This window comes from Camelina sativa, chromosome 5 (genome assembly GCF_030686135.1).
Source record: "Camelina sativa cultivar CO46 ecotype springtype chromosome 5, ASM3068613v1".
Lineage (NCBI taxonomy): Eukaryota > Viridiplantae > Streptophyta > Magnoliopsida > Brassicales > Brassicaceae > Camelina > Camelina sativa.
In genome coordinates this window covers 11881840-11898258 of record NC_141884.1, presented here as the reverse complement: position 1 = coordinate 11898258, position 16419 = coordinate 11881840, and the positions used below count along the sequence as shown (strand labels likewise).

At 37.8% G+C, this 16419-nt stretch overlaps 4 protein-coding genes across 6 annotated transcripts; 2 read left to right on the top strand and 2 right to left on the bottom strand.

Annotated features, from left to right (window-relative positions):
- Nucleotides 1–526: 526 nt before the first annotated feature.
- On the top strand, nt 527–2626 carry LOC104786564 (protein CYTOSOLIC ABA RECEPTOR KINASE 8-like). Its single transcript, XM_010511994.3, has 7 exons — nt 527–750; nt 999–1228; nt 1313–1439; nt 1532–1805; nt 1908–2040; nt 2121–2207; nt 2326–2626. The coding sequence occupies exons 1-7, from the start codon at nt 663–665 to the stop codon at nt 2431–2433; spliced, it is 1047 nt and encodes a 348-aa protein (XP_010510296.1). The 5' UTR covers nt 527–662; the 3' UTR covers nt 2434–2626.
- Nucleotides 2627–2743: 117 nt separating this feature from the next.
- On the top strand, nt 2744–8994 carry LOC104786559 (protein CYTOSOLIC ABA RECEPTOR KINASE 8). 3 transcript variants are annotated; one of them, XM_010511988.3, is made up of 8 exons: nt 2744–3040; nt 6923–7048; nt 7200–7453; nt 7550–7676; nt 7769–8042; nt 8132–8264; nt 8357–8443; nt 8587–8994. In XM_010511988.3, the coding sequence occupies exons 2-8, from the start codon at nt 6955–6957 to the stop codon at nt 8710–8712; spliced, it is 1095 nt and encodes a 364-aa protein (XP_010510290.2). In that variant the 5' UTR covers nt 2744–3040; nt 6923–6954; the 3' UTR covers nt 8713–8994. The 3 variants fall into 3 exon arrangements, with proteins under 3 accessions (XP_010510290.2, XP_010510291.2, XP_010510292.2); XM_010511989.3 differs by having other exon boundaries at nt 2793–3075; XM_010511990.3 differs by lacking the exon at nt 2744–3040 and adding an exon at nt 6518–6775.
- On the bottom strand, nt 3348–5534 carry LOC147943624 (uncharacterized). Its single transcript, XM_087449954.1, has 2 exons — nt 5237–5534; nt 3348–5177 (listed from the first exon to the last, which is right to left on the bottom strand). The coding sequence occupies exons 1-2, from the start codon at nt 5237–5239 to the stop codon at nt 3375–3377; spliced, it is 1806 nt and encodes a 601-aa protein (XP_087306080.1). The 5' UTR covers nt 5240–5534; the 3' UTR covers nt 3348–3374.
- A 366-nt stretch (nt 8995–9360) lies between the features above and the next one.
- Nucleotides 9361–11621, bottom strand: LOC104786560 (cytochrome P450 71A12). Its single transcript, XM_010511991.3, has 4 exons — nt 11034–11621; nt 10369–10860; nt 9978–10262; nt 9361–9821 (listed from the first exon to the last, which is right to left on the bottom strand). The coding sequence occupies exons 1-4, from the start codon at nt 11529–11531 to the stop codon at nt 9492–9494; spliced, it is 1605 nt and encodes a 534-aa protein (XP_010510293.2). The 5' UTR covers nt 11532–11621; the 3' UTR covers nt 9361–9491.
- Between the last annotated feature and the right edge of the window lie 4798 nt (nt 11622–16419).

The window sequence follows — 16419 nt, the reverse complement described above, 5'->3', positions numbered from 1 at the left end:
GTCTTTTCAACGAATTTAGCTTTTTATTGATTGTTTTTTTAATTTTTTCAGATCTGATTTTTCTTAAAAATTATTTTAAAGTAGATAAAATTTTATTTTTTCTTCTAAATTGGTATAAAATGGTTATATATAGTTCAATATATGCATGGCATTAATCAATAAAGACATTATACTTTAGGTAAACTTAAAATGAAAAATTAAGTATACTTTAAAATATGATAATATTGTAATCTATTAATATGATGAAATAAATCCTCGCACATGGTGGAATCAAATCTGTGTCTTTTAAACGAATTTAGCTTTTTATTGTTTGTTATTTATTTTTTTCAGATCTGTTTTTTTCTTAAAAATTATTTTAAAGTAGATAAAATTTTAATTATTTTCTTCTAAATTGGTATAAAATTGGTTATAGCTAGTTCAATATATGAATGGCATGCATTAATCAATAAAGATATTATACTTTAGGTAAATTTAAAATGGAAAATGAAGTATACTTTAAAATATGATAATATTGTTATCTATTAATATGATGAAAGAAATCCTTGTAAAAGCTGAAAGAAATCCTTGTAAAAGCAAAATGAAATACTTTAAATCTGTGTCTTTTGTTGAAGTGTTGAGATTTGCGATAAGAAATCTATAGTTTTCACGATAACATAACAAGGATGCGGAAGTGGATTTGTTGTGCACCTAAACAAAAAGTCTCGGATTCGTCAAATGATGGGTTACATCTGAAAAGTACTCGAAATCATGGTATGTTGTAGACAAGAGATCACCTAACTTACTGCATAGTTCCTGTCTATGTATAAGGCTAATTTGATGATCTATTTTGGGTTGTATTGTTTGTGTACTTAAGCTTTCAGGCTTTGTATTATTTGTATCATAATAAGCGCACTTAAGGATTAGGAGTAGAGACTGTTTTGAAAGAGGGAACTTGAATGTTTTTTGTATGTTTCTAATTAATAAGAAAACGTTTTGTTTGTTTACATGACCATAATTAGCTGCTGCGAAGCCTGAGGAGGCACAAAGGAAGCCTCTTCCCATTCAAGTTCCTCGCTTGTCAATAGATGAGGTTAAAGAAAAAACTGATAATTTTGGATCAAAGTCATTGATTGGTGAGGGATCATATGGAAGGGTATATTATGCAACTCTGAATGATGGCAAGTCAGTTGCTTTAAAGAACCTAGATGTTGATCCGGAAGGTGAAACAAACGCCAAGTTCTTGATTCAGGTTATAAATTTTGCTTCAATCTCTCTTCCCTCCTTTGTCATTCAAGAAACGTAACATGCATGTCTTTACATCCTTTTTTCTTAGGTTTCCATGGTTTCAAGACTGAACCATAAGAATCTCATTCAACTGGTTGGTTATTATGTTGGTGAAAACCTTCGTGTCCTTGCTTATGAGTTTGCACCTATGGGATCACTTCACGACATTTTGCATGGTATAGCTATAATGACTTCCCTTATGAAACTATTTTTTTTTTGTTAGAATTGATATATATCTCCATGCTTGTGTAATGTGCTATTATTACAGGCAGGAAGGGAGTCCGAGGTGCACAGCCAGGTCCAACACTAGACTGGATAACGAGGGTGAAGATAGCCGTTGAGGCAGCTAGGGGTTTAGAATACCTTCATGAGAATGTTCGGCCTCATGTAATACATAGAGACATAAGATCTAGCAATGTTCTTCTATTTGAAGACTATCAAGCAAAAATTGCTGATTTTAATCTCTCAAATCAAGATCCTGATAATGCTGCTCGTCTTCAATCTACAAGAATCTTGGGCACCTTTGGTTATCGCGCTCCAGAGTAAATCTTCTATAGTTCCATAAACTTTTTTTTTTTTTTTTTTTGTATAAAGATGATAGTATGAAGGAGCTAGGCAGCTAAAATGTGTCATCCCATTTGTAGATATGCTATGACTGGACAATTGACACAGAAGAGTGATGTGTATAGCTTTGGGGTTGTTCTTCTAGAGATTTTGACAGGGAGGAAGCCTGTAGATCCTACAATGCCACGAGGCCAACAAAGTCTTGTAACTTGGGTATGTGTTTTTTTTTTTTATATCTATACTGCCTTGTCCAAATATGTATCTTGCTTTGCTTTTAACGTTTATTTATTTAGGCAACACCGAGACTCAGTGAAGGTGAAGTGATGCAGTGTGTTGATCCAAAGCTAAAAGGAAAATATCCTCCTAAATCAGTAGCTAAGGTAAACTATATATGTTACATCTCACGAGTATCTTTAATTATTTGAACATTGAGATAATATAACTTAATTATAAAATATGATCTGAAAAATTTATGAATCTGTAATGTGATCAACGCAGCTAGCATCAGTGGCAGCATTGTGTGTGCAATTCGAATCTGAGTGTAGACCAACGATGAGTACAGTTGTAAAAGCTTTGCAGCAGCTTCTTAAACCTCGAGTACCATAACAGTGTTGGATTCTTTGTTCATACAAAGTGAGATATACTCTAATTTGGGAGAAAGAAAAAATAAAGTACTGTATATAAGATCAAATCTTTGATGATCTTTTTGATCTATCAATTAGGAATATAATATACTATATTATATGTCATTAGTTGATAGTTATAACTAAATTAAGAAATAACATCATTGTCTTCCAAATTAGTTGAAGATTTTTTTTTTTTTTTGGCCATTTTACCAATCTTCTACCATAAAATATATTTTTTTATATAATTTATTTAAATTTTAAAAATGAATTTTGAGCTATGCATCATCATCAAAAATTAGGTTACATATATAAAAGATTTAAAAGTTTCAATATGTGAGTGATTGAAGTTCTCAATTATAAAGGAGAAGAAAAAGGTTTCACTTTTGGTAGTTTTATAATCTCTTCCCCGCGTTTTGCCCATCTGTCTTCTCTTTCTCTCTCTCTCTCTCTCTCTCTCTCCGTCTTCATCATCAAGCAAAGCCCCTCTTCTTTCTCCCACTCACTCTCTCTCTAATCCACAGACGATACTCTCATCATAAGCAACGAACCCTAGAGAGAAAGATCCAGACAAGTCCAAAAAAGCTGAGGTACGTTTTTGGAAAGCCTAGATTTTTTTTTACTGGTATCAATCAATTCTCTCGATTTCTTTACCTTAGGGCTTCTTCTTTGATTCGTTCCCACTTTTGACCCATCTCTTTGCTTTTCTTTAACTTCTTGATTTCGATTTCGATTCATGTATCCTTCGTTTTTGACGATCTTCCTTTTCCAACGCGATTCTGATAAGTACCGAAGTAGCTTATCAAGGAGATAACAGAATTTGAGATGAGAAGCAGAAGAAATAGAGGTTGAGGTGAATAAATCAGAGGGAAGAAGGAAGAAGAAGGAGAGAGACGATGAAGGAAGAAGATGACATTGTTTTGATTAATTTCGATAATGTTTTTCAGAGAATGGAAGTGAGATTAAATACAAAGAGACTTCTAAGTATTTTGGGCTTAAACAATAAACTAAATAATCAAGCCCATTAAGGCCTATTAAGCTTCTTGAGGTCGTATCAATACTTCCCTCTCGAAGAATCAACTTGTCCTCAAGTTGAAAGTCTCTCGCTAGTCTGCACAGTCCATGCTTTACACGATCATCTCTCGAGTTGGATAATGTCCCTGGAGTGATGTAGTAGTTTCTCAACCGTTTCTCATAAACCTGCAATGACGACACTCTCATGATCACAATAATTGTGATCACCCAAGTGCATAAGAGACATACACCTATGATCATCTTTACTTCAGTCCAACCCCACATCGCTTTCTTTCTTTTCTCTTTCTCGCTATAGGCACAATGCTCAGGCAATCCAGTTAGGCACCTAAACCATGAAACTTCTTCACTTGGTTGTAGCTCCGGTGGCCTCAACTTGTACATAATGGGATCATCCTGCAAATCTTTTTCTTCCCCGTCAGACTTGAACACTCCGATTTCAAAACATCTTACAATTATGTCTTGAATACCAGCTTCCCATTTTGTAGCCTGCTTATCACGGATTTGACCTTGAAGGAAATACCACCTCTTTAATTCGGATAACACTATAGTCATAACATCTAGGCTTCTATCCTTTTTTCCTCTATCAAATACCAACCATCTACACCTACTACTACTCGCCCCTGAAAGATCCATCTTGTCCTCAAGATGAAGTGACAAGCGCTGATTGTTCTGTAGCAGCGATGCTAAAGCTTCCAAAATTACCCAATTACACTCACTATCTAGCTTTTGTGTCTTCTCCTTGGGTCCATTTAGGAACATGTAATGACTTTGCTGTATCTTCTGGCTTGACACTAGAAACTCCTTACCAAATGTTTTGAATCCCCAAAACTCAGCAATGTCCAGTTCAATATGTATACTACTCTTCTCGAACCAATCCCACAGAAGCTGACTATCTTCTAAACCACCACACTCGCATACACGATTAGCTTTTCCATGATCCATTGGTTCTTTAATGTCGTTGCAAACTTCAATATTAGCATCGTGAACAATTATATCACGACCAAAGCAAACCACTAACCAATCTAGTTCAACTTGTGCAGCTGAGATTCCACCTGGTTCCCAATTAAAGTTAGCAGGTACAAGGTTGTAATGTAGTGTCTTGCCTGTTCCAGCTTTACTTGCAGAAGTAAGAACCTCAGCTTGACGACATTGCAGATCCTGAGATGTTGCTTGAAACTCCTTGACCCTACTAATGAATTCATGAATCCTTCGTAGAAGTAGATTATGATTCCCATTAGACCCTTCACCGATTGTTCTTCCATTAACATCATGGACAACAAGACTCACTTCCCCAAGCTTACAATATATTTTCAGTCTCCTCCGTAGATGCTTAGCAACATCAACCATTTTATCAAAACCAGAAGATTCCACTAACCAGTCATGTAGAGCTTGGCCAGCTAAGAACCCACCAGGTTCCCATACTTGGTTATCTTGAAATAAATCATTGAACAGATTCTTTTTGGTACCCACTTGAACAGAGAGACATCTGACATAAGCCACAAACTTTTCCAACAGCAGACCTGAGTCATTCTTTGTCATAATTGAAACGGTATCAAGCTTGAAACTCTCTTCTAAGCTGTTTCCATGATTAGCTAATTCTGCACCAAGCTTCCCCGACACATAATTCTTAGGAGGGAACCAAAGTAATTCCTCTTCTTTACCCGCTCTCTTCTCTTGAGAAGGACCCTTCTCCTGCAATTGTTTGAAATGAGTTCTAGATTTTGCAGAACAAGTATAACCAAATCGCATACCATAGTTTGCCAAACATGTTGCCAACGCTGAACTTCTCTTTCTTGATCCCCTCTCGCATTCGAATCTTCGTTTCATTCCATTATTTTTCACCTTTGGTAACGGCTTTGGAGATGTTGCATAAACTTTGGAATCCGGTGTTGATGCCGAGATAAGGTCATCAACACTCACATTCAACTGATTCAAAGGAGGGAACGCAAACAATTGAGAGCTGTTTTTCACCTTTTTCTTAGCAACTACCCAAGAGTAATGCTTCGATCTGAAGGAGGCTATCACCACTCGATATCTTTCTCTTGACCTTCTTTTCTGAAACTCGTGGAATCGATGCTTGAAAAGAGCTCTTCGAGTTCCTCTTTGTTGCTTTTCCTTTGCCATAAGAACTGCTATCGAACGGAACCTATCATCACCTAGGTACAACTGATTCCGTGGTGAACGAACTCGGAAGGCCAGATGCAAAGAGTGATAACGATGATCCTTCTTCATATTTCTTTTCCGAGCCTTGTGATAGCTTTGCCTGAAGCGCATCCTTCGCTTTCTGAAATTTTTAGCAACAAATGGATCCTTAAAGGTCCAATCTGTGTAATAAGCCTTTTGGACTTGAACGCCCACCACTTGTTCAACAGATGTCCCAAAAGAGATTTCTGAGGTCCTTTGCGGTGTAGGATCTGAGGGTGGAAGATATAGACTCGTCGTGATGGTTTGTTGCCGAGATGGTGGAAGATCCGGATTCACCATGGTGATTTGAGGAACCGATGATGGAACAGATGAACTCGCCGTGTCGCGTAACCAGCGCACATATTCATCGTACTGCGCCCTCAGCTTCACCCGGAGCTGTTCGATCGTCTCGCCAAGCTCGGCAGAAGACGGCGACTGAACGAGACGAGCAGCTTGAGTAGTATAGTTCTCCATTGTTTTTTTTTTTTAAACTCTCAACGAAAGCACCAATTGATAAGTACCGAAGTAGCTTATCAAGGAGATAACAGAATTTGAGATGAGAAGCAGAAGAAATAGAGGTTGAGGTGAATAAATCAGAGGGAAGAAGGAAGAAGAAGGAGAGAGACGATGAAGGAAGAAGATGACATTGTTTTGATTAATTTCGATAATGTTTTTCAGAGAATGGAAGTGAGATTAAATACAAAGAGACTTCTAAGTATTTTGGGCTTAAACAATAAACTAAATAATCAAGCCCATTAAGGCCTATTAAGCTTCTTGAGGTCGTATCAGATTCTCAGTGTATGATTTTTTTTTTTACAAAACCCAAACCAAGAAAAGATAGTGAATTTGAGTACTTCTTCTCAAATCTGATTTGAAATTTTAAATTTTTTTTTTCAGTTTCTGTAGTAGTTGACTACTGCGCCGACCTTATCTGTCTGGCAAAAGTTTGTCCCTTTCTGATTTTGTAATCTTGCAGTAATGGAATTGTGGATTTGTTGATTTGAGAATTGTAATTTCGAGAGTTACCAACTCATAAATCATTGCTAGGGGACATTTATAGTGAGCTGTGAAAGCAATAATAGCTTGAGAATGGACTATTTCATAGGGTAGCTGCAATTCTTTAAACTTTGTTTTACTTACTCTGGGATTGGTCTAGATTTGCTGTTGGGAATCTTATAGTGTCACACGAGTTTATAGAAGATAGATAGTTTCTTTTATGCATATGCATATTCAGTTGCTTTGATTGGTTTCAGGAACTAAAAAGCTGTGAGGATCTATAACAAGGATGAGGAGGTGGATCTGTTGTGGTGATAAAAATGGAGAATCAGATTTAGCTAATGAGGAGGTGCATCTGAAAACTCCATGGCAGCAATCTGACGGTATGTTGCAGACATTAATTCACTCAAACTAACTTAAAATTCTTAGTCTTTTTTATGGTTCTGACTGCTGAGAATGAATCTAGTTGACTGTTTTATAGGAGGGAACTTGAAATATTTGATGAAACTCTTTTCCTTGTTATCATATATGTAGCAAATCAGAAGAATCAAAAACCGCAAGCTGTTGCAAACCCTGAGACTCAGAAGGAAGCTCTTCCCATTGAAGTTCCTCCATTGTCTGTGGATGAGGTTAAGGAAAAGACAGACAATTTTGGATCAAAGTCATTGATTGGTGAGGGATCTTATGGAAGGGTATATTATGCAACTCTGAATGATGGGAAAGCAGTTGCTTTGAAGAAACTAGATGTTGCCGCTGAAGCTGAAACTAACGCTGAGTTCTTGAGTCAGGTCATAAATTTTTTGCTCCAATTTTGCTTCCCTTCCATCCCCTCCTTTGGTCTTCAAGAAAACTGTTTTTACATTTTCTTGCTTCCTTCTCTTTAGGTTTCCATGGTTTCAAGACTGAAGCATGAGAATCTCATTCAACTGGTCGGTTATTGTGTTGATGAAAACCTCCGTGTTCTTGCTTATGAGTTTGCAACAATGGGATCACTGCATGACATTCTACATGGTATGTTGAACTTCCTCGCCCATTCTTCTTGCTTGGAAAATATAGAAAACAGAATTGATTTGTCAATAAATGTTATGTGTTATTTATTACAGGTAGGAAGGGAGTTCAAGGTGCACAGCCAGGTCCAACTCTTGACTGGTTAACGAGGGTGAAGATAGCCGTTGAGGCAGCTAGGGGTTTAGAATACCTTCATGAGAAGGTTCAGCCTCCTGTAATACATAGAGACATAAGATCTAGCAATGTGCTTCTTTTTGAAGACTATCAAGCAAAGGTTGCTGATTTTAATCTCTCCAATCAAGCTCCTGATAATGCTGCTCGTCTTCACTCTACAAGAGTCTTGGGCACCTTTGGTTATCATGCTCCAGAGTAAGCTTCCTTAACACCTTAAAGAATTTTGCATCCAGATGAAAGCATGAACGAGCTAGGCAGCTAAAGTGTGTATTCCCATTTTGTAGATATGCTATGACTGGACAGTTGACACAAAAGAGTGATGTGTATAGCTTTGGGGTTGTACTTTTAGAGCTTTTGACAGGGAGGAAACCTGTAGATCATACAATGCCACGTGGCCAACAAAGTCTTGTAACCTGGGTATGCTTATTATATGTGCTCTGTCCAAATTTGTAACCTTCTCTGTTTCTATCTCCTGTCTTACGAGTTGAAGTTTGCTGTCTATTATTCAGGCTACACCGAGACTCAGTGAAGATAAAGTGAAGCAGTGTGTTGATCCAAAGCTAAAAGGAGAATATCCTCCTAAATCAGTAGCCAAGGTACACTTACTTCATCCCACGAGTATCTAAATATTTAGAGATAGGAATAGCAACTCATGTTGCATAGAAACATTACATGTCTTTGGTTTTTTTAAATGACAAACATCATCTGAATATTTTGAATCTGTAATGTGGCAACGCAGCTAGCAGCGGTGGCAGCATTGTGTGTGCAATACGAATCTGAGTTTAGACCAAATATGAGTATAGTTGTAAAAGCTCTGCAGCCACTTCTCAAACCTCCAGCGCCAGTCCCAGTACCTGAATCCTGAGTATATGCGCCTTTTAAATACCTTCCGGTGTCTTCTTCGTGTAACAGAGTTAGATTCTTTGTTCATACAAAGTGAGAATTTTACTCTGATTTGGGAAAGAACAGAAAAGTATAATAAGATCATAACTATGTTTTTTTTTTTTTTTTGAGGGGATGGAGTTATTATTATTAGTCGGCATTTTGGTTTGAAACAAGAGTGTATTCTTATTTTGCATTTTGTTTATGTGCTGTATTGGAAACAGGCTTTGCTTGATTGGCGTGGAGAACAAAAGATGTATTGCAATTTGTGTTCTTTCTTTTTCCTTTCTAGATAAGTACAGCCATTTGAGTTTTGGTCCCTTTACAGTCAACAGAGCGCCTAACAAGTTGTGTATAATATTCAAGTTGTGCATAACAAGTCTTTTTTTTTTTTGTGCTGGGTCAAGTTTATATGGATCAATGATCTAGCGGTGAGAAACATGATCTAGGACAAAAACAAAAAGATCTTGTTAGGTTCTCTGTTGACTGAGTAAAGGGACAAAAAAAATCTTGCTAGGTTCTCTGTTGACTGAGTGAAGGGACAAAAAAAGTACCTTTCAAAAGGGATTGTCAGGTCAACTAAAAGAAAATATACTCAAAGGAATTAAGTTTGGAAATGTACGTGAGGACCTTATCAAAGTACATGTTTATTAATCGTAGAATATATATATTTTTGGTTTTCCAAAAGGAAAGAGTTATTTTTTTTTCTTACCAACTCTTCTAAAGTATTCATGAATTGCACAAGGCAAAAGAGAAAGCATATTACATAACAGAAGATGGAAATGCAATGAGAGGGAACTTGCGGCAAATATCAAGACCATGGGATTCAGCTAGATCAGGTTGATCCCCATTTGGACCAGCCTCTACCTTCCAGTCAAATCGGCCTACAAGGTTGGCCACTGTAACCTCTACCAAACCCAAAGCAAGTCCTATTCCTGGACATATCCTTCTCCCTGATCCGAATGGAATGAAGTTCAAGTCTTTTCCATGATAATCCAAATCTGAATTTAAGTGTCTCTCTGGTTTAAATTCTTCGGCATCCGGTCCCCATACCGCAGTGTCTCTTTGGATTGCCCAAGCATTGATGATCACCTAGACGCCAAACATGTTTTTTATTTTCAGTTGACTAAGACGTGTTTGTTAAGTTAAATGTGAACAAGTTTGAAGATTTGTATATAAGTTTGACTGCTAGGTTAAGAAAATATTTACTTTTCAAATAACAAGTTGATTGGATAGAAATTAGTGTACCTCTGTCCCTGCGGCAATGTCATATCCCTTCACTTTGACATCTTCACTTAATAGTCTTGGAAGTATCAGAGGCAGAGGAGGATGAACCCTGAGCACCTCTTTAACCACGGCGTTTAGGTATTTCATATGCGCAACTTCTTTTTCCTTCACGTATGTAGTATTTGGCGTCATGGTTGACCGAATCTCGTCTTGAAGTTTCTTCATACACTCTGGATTTCTGATCAGCTCCGTCATTATCCATTCAAGTAGAGTTGAACTTGTTGACGTCCCTCCTATAAACATATCCTGATATGATGTAATGAAAAATTACTAATTGTCATTACTCAATATATATAAACATGTGACAATGGATATAGTTGTTAATGAATTGGATTATAATTAAATGACTTACCAAGATCATAAATTTGATGTCGTCTCTTTGAGCTTTTAATCCAATACTCTTCTCGCTTTCGATTGATAGAAGTATATCGACGAAATCCTCTTTATGATTACCTGCCTCTACATGTTCTTGTATCACTTTGTCCATAAGATCGCTAAAACCTTGACTCACTTCCTTAATTCTATTATTGAAACCGTTGATCCTATCTATCCATGCCAATTCCGGGATATAGTCCCCGGTCGGGAACTCGCCTAAAAGCTCCATGATCTGCCTCACTCGCTTTTTGAGAGCCCTTGCAGTTTCGTCCGCGCTATGTTTCCTTCCCAAGGCAACTCTACTTGTAACATCGCTTGTTACAGCAATAAAGATTTCGCTCAGATTTTCTGATGAAGAAGACGCACTTGCTTTCTCTAGCTTCTTCAACATATCCTTTAACTCCTCTTCTCGTACCGTCTCAAATGACGCAACCATTTTGTTGGTGAGCAGATTCAGAATGCATACACTCTTCATCCCAAACAAGATTCAAAACCATCATTAGTCAATTAAATAATATATATTTTAAAAATATAAATAATCTATAGTACTAAATAAAAGTTAGTACATGAGTGGCGTGCAACTTGTAGAATAAAAAAATATAAAGAGGAATTCAAAAGGAGTAGTAGTGATTAGTGAAGTACCTTCATCTGTCTCCAATATTCTCCATAGGGACCAAACACCACATCACGACCACCGTTAAAAAGCCCATTAACGGCTTTTGACTTAGGTCGGTTGGCAAACTTAAGATCGTGTGTTTTCAATATCTCCTGGGCTGCTTCGCTGGAGGAGACTACGAGTATGGGGGCACGACCAAAATGAAGGAGCATGAGTGGTCCATACCGGAGGCTGAGGGATTTGAGGGCACGGTGAGGGTGGAGGCTGAGCTGGTGGAGGTTTCCAATCAACGGTAGTCGCCATGGAGATGGTGGTCGGTTCACTTTGGTTGCGGTTCGTTTGAGGAATTTTCTAAGCAATAGAAGGGTTAAGAGGGTCGTTAAGCACAAAGAGATCATCAACATCATTTCCATTTCTTGAATATTACTCATGTAGGAAAATGTTTGATCTGTGATTTCCAACTCATCCTCTCCTTGTAATTTATAGGAGGAACTCATCGTCTTTTGTTGACAAGTATGAGCCATTATTTTAGTTTACATATAATAATGTATGTAGTAGTATTCTGATTTGGTACTTGCGTCCTTAAAACGTAATAATAATATTTTATATTTAGTTTGTAACTGGTGGAAGTCTATACCTCTTGTCTTTTTTGACAACTAGTCTTTGCAATCGGTCGTATTATTTGTAAGAACACAATTAAAACTTTTTGTTTATTATCGTTAAACAGTTCCATATGATGATGAGCATCATTTTTAGTTATATCTTCTTGTTTTTTTTTTTTTTTTTTTTTTTTTTTTGCATTTCTGTTTATATAGAAAAGAAAAAAATAGACTAAAATCTAGTTTTTGGAATTAGAAGTAATTTTTCTTACAACTAGTATTCGAATAAAAATCTAATAATTGCTGATAGATATATAATATAAATTATAAAAATTGAGAATAAAAAATTTGTGTATATGAAGAATAAGAACCTTCTTTATTCTTAAAATCATTTTAGTTACAAATTTCATGGATTGGATTCTATTTTTGCTTACATAGAATATATATATATATATATATATATATTGAAGCTAGTTTTATAAATTTGATCATGTGATAAGAATACAACATAAATCTGAGACTAATGAATTTATTTATGTATAAATTTTTATTATCAACTTATCATTAAAATCAATTTACAAGTTAATTATAGTATGTTTTTAGTAAAAAACTTAATTAATCGATGCAGTTAATAATATATATTATATTGTAGTTGTGTTTTAACATTTTGAGAGAAATTCGAAAATTATTCCAAAGTTATCTATAAATTATAACTCATGGCTTTTAATTTATAAGATTGGTTAAATCGGAAATAACCAAAATATCATAAATAAAGTCAAACATATAGGATGGTCAGATAAGGATTTTGACTCGAGATGCTAAAAAATCGGATGGTGACATATTGATATATCTTTCCTACTTTCTTGTAAATTTCTAATATCTCTCTCGTGTCAAGAATGTAAAGCTATAGAGGAACAACACCACAATTTCCTGTTCAAAAAACGCCAAGCAAACGTTATTAATATTTATTCTGATGAAACTTTTTAACCGGTTTACAAGAATAAGATTAAGCACACCTCTCTTCTCTATCTAAACTCTCACCAGTATAGATCTAAGAGAACAACACTCACCTTCTTAGCTTTATTTTGTTAGCCTTGAAGTTACAATCTTACGCAAAGGTTTTCTCAAGTGTTCAAAAGAAAAAACCTATCTCACCCCCTCGATCTTTTTTATATTCGACCATCCCTTAACCCCTAAAAAGATATTCGAATCTTTAAGTAAGGCAATATCTTGTTTGCCACAATCCACTTTCTTTATTCATCGCACATGATATTCTCTAGATATTCTCTCCCTCGATTATGCTTTATCTTCTCATAACATCTTGCCCAGACTTGCCAAGTCAGCACACGCAACTACGTTAGCAACCCGGCCTTCTGTGATCTGAAGCAGCTCCCTGATGACACAATACTCAGCTCAACACAACGACTTGTTCCTCTCAGCGAGTTGTTGCATAATCTGCACTTACAATCTCCCCCTTTTTGACTGAGTTCGACACTCAAGCATCTCCCTAGTTCAACCTGAAACGACATCTCAACAAACACCAACAAGGAACAGCACAAACAACAACTAGACCAGACAGTCAGATTAATTCATTAAGTCTCCCCCATAAACAAAGATCTCCCTATCATTAGGTTATACCAAGCAACAGACACTCTCCCCCAGCTTGAGTGATTAACTAAGTCAAAAACTGACATGGGTACTGAGTTATGAGAGCCACTTACCTGCTTGCAGAGCAAGAATCAACACAGAGATCTCGTCACACGGCTGGAAGGACCATCATCCCAACACAGATCAGCACTTCCTGGTACTGTAGACACTCAATTAACAGTTTAGTGCAACACAACCCTTTCTAAGCAAGGAAAACGCAAACATGAAAGTTATGCAACTCAACATCAAGATCCTGTGTATACCTCAAGGAGAGTTGTTGAGGGACCCAGAAAGAGATCAGACCATGATTTTTTAATTGTAAACACACGAAACATACCTGAAACCCTTCTCCTTGTGAGATCATGTCACTTGCTTGTATTGGTACACATCTTAGATACTACCACAACCTCTTGGATTGTCAAAGATCATCAGTCGCCAATGATGGCTAGACTTTCACACTGTCATGCCTTTAGTCCTTTTGATGCCTACCAAACATGCATAGCACTCTGATTATCACAATGAATTAAAATAGAATCAGAAACAATACCATAATCAGCGGCCATCTGCTTCATCCACATCAGTTGCGTGCAACAGCTACCCAAGGCTATGTACTCTGCTTCAGCTATTGACAGAGATACACTGTTTTGCTTCTTGCTGTGCCATGATATGAGATTGTTGCCGAAGAAGAAGCAACCACCACTCGTACTTCTGCGGTCATCCACAGAACCCGTCCAATCGGCATCACAGTAGCATGTTAAACTGGTGGTAGTGTCCTTGGTATAATAGATACCCAGTTCGATTGTGCCTTTGATGTACTTGATGATCTTCTTCACAGCCAGGAGATGAGACTTCTTAGGCCTGGCTTGATATCGAGCACACACGCCAACTGCTAAGCAGATGTTTGGACGACTTGCTGTCAAATACAGAAGACTACCAATCATCCCTCAATACAGCTTCTCGTCCACATCTTCTCCTGCTTCATCCTTCGAGGGTTTGTCATTCACCCACAGGTATCTTGGCCTCCTTACTCGTTGTAAGACTAAATCTAGTTATCAAGCCTCTCGCATATGTGCTTCGAGACACGAATATACCATCAGCTGACTGTTGTACCTGCAGACCCAAGAAATAAGTTAGTTCACCACACATACTCATTTCAAACTCATCAGTCATATTTTGGACAAACTGATTAACGAGTTGCTGGCAGGTTGACCCAAAGACAATGTCATCGACATAGATCTGTACAAACATCAGGCCATTGTCAAGACTAAGAACGAACAGAGTCTTGTCCACATTCCCGCGAACATAGCCTTGTTCCATAAGGAATGTTGTCAACCTTTCATACCAGGCTCTAGGTGCTTGTTTAAGCCCATACAGAGCTTTCTTCAGCTTGTATACATGGTGCGGATACTGTGGATATTCAAATCCTTTTGGTTGCTCAACATAGACCTCCTCTTGAAGGATCCCATTAAGAAAGGCACTCTTGACATCCATCTAATGTAATGTGAAATTTAATGCACATGCCATGCCAAACAAGAAGCGAATGGATTCCAATCTCGCTACTGGTGCAAAGGTTTCATCAAAGTCAACTCCTTCTACTTGTGAGTAACCCTGAGCAACAAGACGAGCTTTATTTCCTACAATGCATCCATTTTCATCACTCTTGTTCTTGAAAATCCATTTGGTTCCTACCACATTAACATCCACCGGTCTGCGTGTGAGTTCCCATACATCACTCCGAGCAAACTGTTCAAGCTCATCTTGCATGGCTGCTATCCAAAATTCATCAATCAGTGCTTCTTTATGATTTCTTGGCTCAACCGAGGAAATGAAACATGCAAACTGTACAACTTCAGAGTCCTGAGGCACTTGCTGAATTATTGATTGCTGTTTCTTTCCAGCCAGATGAAGAAAATCAATTTGTTTCCCTCTGGTAACTCTTCCCCCCTGAATCTCGCCAATAACGTCATTAGAGGAGTGATTCTGATGCACCTGAGAGACATCCAGAAGAGGACACACCTCAGAAGGAACACAGGGAGGTGCTGTGACGGCTGGCTGTTCGAGAACACGAGAAGGAGCATCAGTTACCAAGTCATCAGGAAAAGGAATTGGTATGAGCGAGACTCGCTGGAAAGAAATATCATCAAACACCACATTAACAGTCTCCTGAACAGAACGCAGGCGCTTGTAGTACACACGGAAAGCAGTACTATTGCCAGAATAACCCATAAATAACCCATCATCGCTCTTGGAATCAAATTTGCCCAGCTGATCTTTGTCATTCAAGATGTAACAAACACAGCCAAAGACATGAAAATAGCTGACTGATGGAGTGCGACCCTTCCATAATTCATAGGGTGTCTTGGAGGTCCTTGGTCGAACATACACCCGATTGATAATGTAACATGCAGTATTGACAGCCTCATCCCAGAACTATTGTGGAATCTGATTCCCATGAAGCATTGCTCTTGCCATCTCTTGCAGAGTTCTGTTTTTCCCTTCAACCACCTCATTTTGCTCAGGAGTCCTGGGTGCGGAAAACTGATGCATAATCCCCTGAGCCGTGCATAACTGACTAAACGGCTCATTCACAAATTCCCCACCACGATCACTGTATATTGCCTTGATGGCGCACTTCCCGCTCTTGATTTGAAGAGCCAAGATGTGAAAGCACTCAAGTGTATCCGATTTTTCCCTAAGAAAGTGCACCCATGTGTAACGAGAGAAGTCATCAACCAGAACGAAAATAAATCGTTTTCCTGACAGGCTATTGACACGAATTGGACCCATAAGATCCATGTGCACCAAATCCAAAATACGCTCAGTACGCACATCAGGAACTGCCTTGTGTGACACCTTCACCTGTTTTTCTTTGTTGCATGGTCCACACACAAAGGATTGATCAGTCTGAAGTTTAGGTATTCCTCGAACAATGTCTTGGTGTGCGAGTTTTTGCATGGTGCGTATGTTCAGATGACCAAGCTTCTGGTGCCACAACTCAGTGTCGGTCCCGGTGGACGCATGAAAGCAATGATTTGTTGACTTCCACATATAGCAGTTATTACCTGATCTCTTGCCTTTGAGATTCACAGATCCTTGTTGTGTGCTTTAAAGTGACTTAGATTTCCATAATACCAACAGCCATTCCTCCGACTTCGTGAGACTTGAT